The sequence below is a fragment of the Oenanthe melanoleuca genome, chromosome 1 (assembly GCF_029582105.1).
Source record: "Oenanthe melanoleuca isolate GR-GAL-2019-014 chromosome 1, OMel1.0, whole genome shotgun sequence".
In the NCBI taxonomy this organism is placed as follows: Eukaryota; Metazoa; Chordata; class Aves; order Passeriformes; family Muscicapidae; genus Oenanthe; species Oenanthe melanoleuca.
This window is the reverse complement of record NC_079333.1, coordinates 27234976-27243948: the sequence shown is the minus strand read 5'-3', so window position 1 is coordinate 27243948 and position 8973 is coordinate 27234976. Positions and strand designations below refer to the sequence as shown.

The window sequence follows — 8973 nt, the reverse complement described above, 5'->3', positions numbered from 1 at the left end:
ACAGCTCTTGTGCTGCTGCTAAGGAACCTTAATCCACGTTCTCCTTGGGCCCAGGTGTCACTGCACTGGGACCTGCTCTAGATCAATAAGCTGCTTTATTCCCCTGTGTTGGTTTTGCACAGCCTGGTTTTTGGTAGTGAAGGGGCCACAGAGGGGCTTCTGTGAGAATCTCTGGAGGCTTCCACCATGTCCAGCAGAGCCAAGCCCCAATGGCTCCGAGGATGGACACACTGCTGGCCAAGCCTGGGCCAGTTAGAGACTATGGCAATGCCTCCGTGATAAAACAAAGGTGGGGACACAGTTTTAATTCCAGATAGAGAAGAGGAGCAGGTGAGAGCATGCGAGGGAGATGACATGGAGACACCAAGGTCAGTGGAAAAGGAGGGGCAGGAGGTGCTCCAGGTGCTGGAGCTGCGATTCCTTTGCAGCTGTGGTGAGACCATGGTGAAACAGCTGTGCCCCTGTAGCCCATGGGGATCCGTGGGGGATGCGGAGATCCACCCACAGCCCATGGGGATCACAGGGGATGCAGAGATCCACCCACAGCCCATGGGATCCACAGGGGATGCAGAGATCCACCCACAGCCTGTGGGGATCATGTGGGATGCAGAGATCCACCCACAGCCCGTGGGGAAGGTGCCCACACTGGAGCAGGTGGATGCCTGGAGAAGGCTGTGATCCTGTGGGAGATCAAGTGGAGAGAGGGGCCCCTGCTTCTAGGCTGGAGCAGCCTGTCATTGGAGGACTGCACCCATGGAAGTGAGACCCACGCTGCCACAGTTTTGGGAGGACCTCTGCTCATGAGATTAGAATCACTTCTCACTGGAGAAGCTCACAGAGAATTTTCTTCTGTGGGAGAGACCCCACGGTCTCATGGGAGAGAACTTCTCTTCCTGCACAGGGGAAGAAAACCTTGGGTGAGGAACTGACCAAAACCCCCATCCCCTTGTCTCTCTTTGTTGTCAGTGGGATGGAGGGGCTGGGGAGAAAAAAGGTGTTTTTGAGGGCTTATTTTGCTTCTCATTATCCTACTCTGATGTTGTTAGTAACAAACTTGCTTTGTACATCTAAGCTGAGCCTGTTTTGTCCTTGGAGCGTTTCTTCCTGGTCCTTATCTCATCTTTGTTAAATTTTTCCCTGCTCTGTCCAGCTGTAGCAGGGGAGGCTGAGTGAGTGGCTTTCATGGGTGCCTGGGTTTGGCCAGTGTCAAACCACGACATTCCCATGGCTCACATTGCACTGGGAGGGTCTCGCAGCACCAGGTCTAGTTTGAGTGCACTTGCCTCTGGGGCACAGAGATCATAAACAGGCCAGGGGCCTGGGGAATCCATGATGAGTCTGTGCTGAGCTCTGAGGCTGATGGTGTTTACTGAGGTGAACTGGACTCTGCTAATCCGTGGGACTGTGTGAACAGGAATAGGGCTTTGGGACCACACAAATGACAAAGACAAGTTTGCTCCAATGAGGGGAATTCCTTACAGGATTAATCTGCTGCAGCTGTGCAGGTTTGACCATGTCACTTTTTTTTTCCTGATGACCTCTACAGATCTCTGGAAGAAGGTCTCTCATTACTGCTTTTGTCAGCAACATGCTTTGCAGTTTTTGAAATTTGATTTACTGGGATGGAGAATCTCGTTTAAGTTTTACCGTAGCATTGCTCTGTTGAATCCAAAGGTCAAATAAGGCACTGCCAAATAAGCACAGCAGCATAAGGGGGAGGAATACTCTGACAAAGAAAACCAAGAAGAATTTAAAGGAAGTATCAATAAGAGAATTGAAAGTGAGGCAACTGTTTAAAAAAATCAAACAAGTTTTACCATTGGGATCAAGCATTCAGTCAATTCAAATTTATGAAAACAGTCTGTTTGATTAGGTAATTTGGGCAGTAAAAGGCTATATCATCAGAATGATCAATGTATTGAGATACAATCAAATATGTGATATTTAGATTCAGGCTGCAGGTGAGAGTTTGGCAAGGATCACAGCAATGATCAACATGCTCACCAAGACTTTATTTCTGGTTGAGTCAAGCTTGAACCCAGTGTTACTGAATAGTGAAACTGAGAGGAGATAAATCCTTTCAGGATACATACATGAAAAAGGCTTCAAAGTGACTGCATGAAACTTCTCTAGATACACAGAGATATCTCATCATGAAAGGGCAATATTTGACTACACTAAAGAGTACATAAAACAGACACGCTGTTGCTTGCAAGAGCTTCTTTAATGGCACCAACACAAAATGGGTTAGAGACAATAGCAGAAGCCATGGGGTCACAAGGGCATTTTAAAACGAATCACAAAGAATGTGACAAAAGCAGAGGCAGAGATCGAGGCCTCAAATTTCTTGCTGGTGCTGCATCTTCTTCAGCTTTGGAGGATTTGCATTCTAATAAGAGCGGCCAGGGCGCAGGGGGCGCAGGAAGGAAAGCTTGTCATTGAAATTGATGGCCTTGTAATTTGGAAGGTGCTCGTGCTCTCGTGCAAGGTATTGAATTCCACTTCCATCACTGTGCTCACACAGCAGCCAGGCACCTCTCTGGACTTTGTGGGAAGACATGATGTCATTGTCATGTCCTGCAGCCAGGTTGGTTGCTTCTTTTACGACCCTGCTTTTCCCTTGATAGTTGGTATGCTCATAAAGAGTGATCTCAGGGTTGCTCAAATCTTCAGTGATCATCTGCATAGAACTGATCTTGTTATTCAACGTTGAAGTAAACAAGCTATGGTCTCCCTCCTCAAGTACCAGGAATCGGCCTCTGTAGTTTGAATGCTCATAGAGCACCCAAGGCTGGCCAATTACTTTTGCCGAGGAGGCAAGATCATTCCAATCTGCATCTCTTAGATTGGCAATATCAGAGCTGAATTCTTTGGACAAACCCTGGAAGTTGGCACGCTCATAAAGGATGATTCTTCCCATCTCAGTAGGACTTCTGGAGTGCAGATGCCTTGCTATAGGGGCTGGATGACCGCCTGCACAAAAGAAAGACAGAAAAAAGCAATGCTTCTAAGAAGCCTTTTGGACCTTGAAAAAATATGATGGACACCCAGGGGGCAAAAGGGGAAAAGGAAAAATGAAACATTTTGAACAAACAATAAACATAAAATAGCTGGAAAAGAGTGAGAGCGTGACATGTGTCTTGGTTTAGGTGCATGCCCAAGCTTAAGCTGTAAAATACTCTCACATTCACCCCTCACATCTGTGTGCCACTGGCCCCCTCCACCCTCTCCCTTTCTGGGCTGGTTTGCCCTGCAGCAGCCATCTCCTCATGCCCTGGAAGATGGGTTCAGTCTGTGCACATGCAGACAGCAGAGCCTCACTGAGTCTGTGCTGCAGCTCCCAGTCCAGCACTAAAGCCTCCTTCCCTTGCCTGCATTTCACAGCAGCTGCCCAGAAACCCTTCCAGCTCTCCTGTGCACTGTGTGCCTCTTACCTTGATGTCAGCTGCAGGGCTGGGGAGAGCTGAGGGCAATTCCTGCAGTGCAGGGCTGGGGTTTGTGAAGGGCATCTCACCTCCTTGCATTTATACTTGCTCAGAACTCTTGGAAAGCACCCCAGTCAAAGGAACTGAAAGCGTCCAATATTACCCCCAGGGATCAAAACTCTTTATCCATTGTATTTTGTTTTTTATGGTCCCACAGACAGACATCTTCTTCCTCTTGTTCAAAAGTCCTGTGAGGCGTAAGTGACTCTGTGAAGCAGGCGAAGTTCAATTCTTGTTTGTCCTTCTCCCCTAGAAGAAAACGGAATCACAGTAATAAAAATATATAAAAGTATTTTTCCACATATGTGCTGTAAGTGTTTCTCCCTGTGGCAGTTCACGTTTTTGCTCTTCTGGGAAGCATATCTAACACACAACCTTAGTTTTACTAAGAGTTTTGTTGTGAGATATCCAGGTGGCAGAGAGGGCATTTACGTAGCTTTTTCTTTTTTCAGTTGCCTTTTCCCCTTACGATCACAGTAACATTAATGTTGGAAAAAGCCACCAAGATCCAAACTTTGACTGAATGCCACCATGCCCATTAAACCACATTGCAATTGTTACTTCTACTTGTGTTTTCAATACTTCCAATGATGGTGACTCCACAACTGTGCTGAGTACAAGGGGATGATCCCTGCCCTGATCTTGCTGGCCACACCAATGCTGATCCAGGCCAGGTGCCATTGGCCTTCTTGGCCACCTGGGCACAGTTTTTGTGGATGTCCCTTGCCTCAAAGGGTTCTTTAGGGTCCCTTGTTGCCCAAACCATTCTCTGATTCTGTGACATACATAATCATGTATATATTTATGAATATTAATAGATGTACCTGGTACTATCATAGATAATAATCAAAACCATCAATACTGTTGTCTCAAAAGCAGAAAGAAGATCACAGTGGAGAACCCAGAAGCAGGATGTAAGTAGAGACATTTACTGGAATGGTGTAAAATCATCTTCAAAGTCAGAATTTTAAAGCAGAAACATGGCAAAAGAAACATAGATATTTGTAGACTTCCATTTTACATTCAATACTGTTTTATTTTAAATAGTGCTTTTTACTTTCGGTTTTGAAATTAAACACTTGAATTTGCTTAGACATGGTGTTTCTTTCACAAACATGCCAAGCAGCAGTCTTATTATGCTAAATATGACTCCAAACATTTTTCCAATTCAGGTTGAAGTAAATGCCCCAGATAATACTTCTTTTTAATGTTTGTCCTCTTTCAGTTTTGTCCATCACTGTCTATGGACCATGATACTGTTTCTCCTCTTTTCCCCATCCTCTTTTATTTTCTTCTCCAGGTGGGTACAAACTATTTCCTACCTGAAGTTATTGGTTCTCCCAATTGCCACACTATGCTCTCAGTGACTCCTTCTTTAACTCTGCTTTGCAGAAAACAGCATCCCATAAACTCTTCTGCTGGGAAATCTGTAGTGTGTGCCCCCAAGACTCAGTCCTGTCCCTTTTCACTGTCTTTCAGGCACTTTGTTCTGACTTGTTCTGTTCTGGGCTTCCTGACCAACTTCCAAGCACCAGAAACACCATCTAATGAGTTACTGAATTGAATTTAAATGGCAATAAATTGTAGAATCATCTCTATTTCTGCAATTTTAAATAACTGCCTTTGGTCACTTATCAGTAGGAACTTACTTTACAGGATCATGCTACTGGAGGTTGTGCTTCCTCTCTGCTGGTTTTGAAATTAACTCAGAGGCATTCTGGACAGCATTACAAAGTCATCACTAGAACACTTACCAGAGTCAACTCTGAGCTCTCGTTGCTTTGTCAGTAGTTTAAAATATTTCTGGTTTATATTTTCACAAAATGTTTCATGTTGTCATTTTAAATTCTTGTGAAAATCTACATCTCATAAAACGAATTTTCAGCACAAAAGTAATGGTTTCTCTGTTATTTTGATTGAATTTTAATTTCTGCTTGCATTGGTGTTGAAATACACTATGATGTCCTCTCAGAGGAAACAGCCTGCAGCAGCCCAACCACTATCACAGATAGAAGCTAGGGAAAAGTTAGAGAGAACTCTGAGACCTGGATCACTGGGCGGTCGTTTTGGGTCTTCCCCAGGCTTTGAGCACTGCGTGGCACAGAGCAGTGTGTGGAGGTTTGGCAGGGAAGCCATGGCTGGTCTTGCATTAACACTTCACCTACACCGAGTCAGTGACATGTGACAGAGAGGCTGCTACAGGGCACGGGGTCTGCAAGACCAGGCTGAAGATGCAGGGGTCCTGCACAGGCCTAAAGCTCAAGGGATTCTTCTGCTGAGCCTTGGTGTCTCTCCTCCTTCAGTCACCAGCCCTACAGGTGTCTCTCTCTGTCTCGTTAAGACACATCTTGCTCCACAGGCTTCCAGCACTTTGAAGTGTGGGAAGACAAGCTTTGCAAGGGTATGTGGAGCATGACAGCCTTTGTTTCAGGAAAATAAAGACATTCTTTATTCAAAAGGAATCACAATGGTGTGATTTGCCAGCAAGGTTTGAGCTGGAGCAGCCAGCAAGAAGGGCATGGATACAGACAGGGATTTCAGACAGGCAGGAGACTCGTGCTGGGATTCAAGGCATCAGACTGCCAGAACACCAGTAAGAACAGTGTGTGGTGTGTGGGGGCTGGCTGCAAGCACCAAGCTGCACTAGCCAGGGAGTAGGAGGCACCAAAGTGCTCTCTGGTCAGAGAGCCCAGAGCCAGGTGTGAGACTGGGCAGGCTGAGGGCTCTCAGTCCTGCTGGAATCCCCTGTGGAGGGGCTGGTGGCTGTGCAGAGTCAGGTGTGCAGGTCTTCTCGAGAGGGCTTCCCTGAGGGTGATCTGCAGAGGAGGAAGGAGATGGGGCTGTCTCTCTGCCATGCCATTCTGTGGGAGTGCTGCTGGTGTCAGCTGTGGGGGGCTGAGGGCAGCCCCTGGTGTGTGGCAGCCGGTGCAGGTGGCCGTGGCCGTGTCCTTTCCGTGTGTGCCTGTCCCTGGGTCACACAGCCAGCCTCAGCACGGGCTGTCCCTGCAGCCTGGGCAGTGCCACTGGGAAAAGCAGCCTCGACAGAGCCCCTGCAGCCTGGGCTCAGCAGCTGAGCAGGAGGAGTTCCTGGGGCTGAACTCTGCTCATCCTGAGCTATCCCTACACACTGCACTCAAAAAGTGGCTTGGCCAGGAAGAAACCCTGGAACCCTTTTCCCACAGAAGAATCACTCTTGTGTAACTTTATTGTTCTTTCCTTTCACTTTCAATCCTGATCAGCTGTTTGTAGGAATTATCACAAGCTTTCTCAGAAGAGCATCTTGTGTGTTGAAATCCTACAGATCTGCAGATGCTCTCTCAGTTCTCTCTTTCTTGCACTTTTGGTGGGATGTGATTCTACTTCTACTCTCTCAAAAGCAGAGGAACCACATCCTGAAAAATTTCCCTCCAAAAAACCCAAATTCACCAAGAAAGTCTCAAACTGAGACTAAACTGAGGAGAGACAAATTGCAGGGACACATTCATTGCTGAGTGCAAGGTCAATGCAAAGGAGCTCATTAGACCCACAGAGTCAATGCCAGTGCACAGAAACCCCATCAGGACAGCATTGGTCTGACAAGGCTGAACAGAAGAGATGGACATTGATCATCTTTCTTTATAGCAAGAATCCTCAGGAGCAAAATGGCTCAGGAAATACTGGGATTTGCCAGTCTTGGTCCTTATGTGATGAGCTTGAATGATCCTGGGAGCCAGGAGGATTTTTGTTTTGGTGGATAATTGAAGTTGGAAGTGACCTTTGGTTGCATTGGATCCTGTCAGCTGCTTAACACAGGGACAACTGTTAGGTGAAATAAGTTTGCTGTTGATTTATCCAGTCAGGTTTTGAATACCCTGGAGTATGGAGACTACACAACTTTGGAGCCTTGTGAGGAATGGTTGGGGGAGCTGGGGTTGTTGAGCCTGGAGAAAAGGTGGCTTTCTGAAAGGTGGCTGTAGTCGGGAGGGGGGGGGGGGTCTTTTTTTCCAGGCAGCCACTGACAGAACAAGAGGACACAATCTTAAGCTGCACCAAGGGAAATTTTGGTTGGGTGTTAGGAAAAAATTTTTTACGGAAAGAGTGAAAAAGCATTGGAATGGTTTGCCGGGGAGATGGTGCAATCACCATCCCTGGATGTGTTTAAAAAAAGACTGGACGTGGCACTCAATGCCATGGCTGAATTGAGATGCTAGGGCATGGGTTAGGCTCAGACTTAAAGGTCTCTTCCAATCTAGTGATTCTGTGATCTCTAGTGGTGTGATATAAAGTGGGTTGATGTCATTGAGAAAATGTTCCTCAGCCACGGAAGAGACAAGGCTAAGGGATGTGCACAGAAAAAGGATACCTGGTAAGCAGTTATCTGGACACAGGGACATTCTGACTGAAAATAAGGAAAAATATATCACCCTAAGGGGTTTTCAGGCAGAAGAGCCAGACATCATGTGGAATCTCCACCCTTGCAGTTGTTTAGAATTCTCCTGAAGATGGCCGTGTGTAACCTGGTAATGCCTGGAGAAAACTCTGCTGTGAAAAAGGCCTTGGATTAGGGAGGTCCCTTCTACAATAAATCTTTCTGTCAGTAATTCTAGGGAAGATTTAAAGCCTTTGTAATTCTCTGCCTGATTTCATTCCTTTGTTCAATTTCAATGAAAAGTGTAATCACGAAGTAATGTGTACAATAATTTTGATTATTTCTTGGACTTTTATAAATACCATTTCCCAAAATCAGACGTCCCTCCTAATTCCTTCACAGGCTCTCAATCATTACAAATGTTTCTACTACCAAGAAAAGGCAAAAGATTACCCGAGTGCATGTATGTTACACCTTAAAGTGAGACATTGCAAGAATCTTCAGGTCATAGTGTCAGAAAATAGGAAATTACATAAATAAACAGGTTCTTGCATCTTTATTATTTTTTTCCCATTGTATGAAAACACTCCATTATCTTGAATTAATTCCATATATGTGATGTTTTTGCATGTTGCTTCACAACTTTCAGGCATTATCCACTACATGCCTAAGAGAAAGCTAGAAAGACACTATTCTTCTACCCTTTAATGCCAGAAATGTAAACCAATCAGCCTCAGCTGTAAAATGCTAAAGCTTCAGCTGAGACTTCTGTCTACACAGCCCTACACAGTAGGATAGGGTCGATTTCTTCCTCAGTCACCCTTGGAAAGCACAGGACTTTGCTGGTACTTGGAGCTAGATAGAATCATTGCGCTGACATTCAAAATTTAGAAGAGTTGCAAAAAAATACTGTAGATGTAAAAAGAGGAATATGAAACTGAGAGACTGGGACCTGAAACCATGGCAAGGTTCACTATCTTGCTAAATTTGCACATCCCACAATCACAAATCCCAGGATGATTTTGGCTGGGAGAGGGCTTAGACACCACCTAGTTGCAATTACCTGCCATGAGTCCACTAGAGCTGGTTGCTCAAAGCCCAGTCCAGCCTGGCCTTGAACACCTTGAGGGATGGGTCAAC

At 45.7% G+C, this 8973-nt stretch overlaps 1 protein-coding gene across 1 annotated transcript; it reads right to left on the bottom strand.

Moving 5' to 3' along the window:
- Nucleotides 1-2205: 2205 nt before the first annotated feature.
- Nucleotides 2206-3540, bottom strand: LOC130259970 (epidermal differentiation-specific protein-like). Its single transcript, XM_056504839.1, has 2 exons — nucleotides 3435-3540; nucleotides 2206-2973 (listed from the first exon to the last, which is right to left on the bottom strand). Exon 2 carries the CDS (start codon nucleotides 2918-2920, stop codon nucleotides 2390-2392), a length of 531 nt encoding a protein of 176 aa, XP_056360814.1. The 5' UTR covers nucleotides 2921-2973; nucleotides 3435-3540; the 3' UTR covers nucleotides 2206-2389.
- Between the last annotated feature and the right edge of the window lie 5433 nt (nucleotides 3541-8973).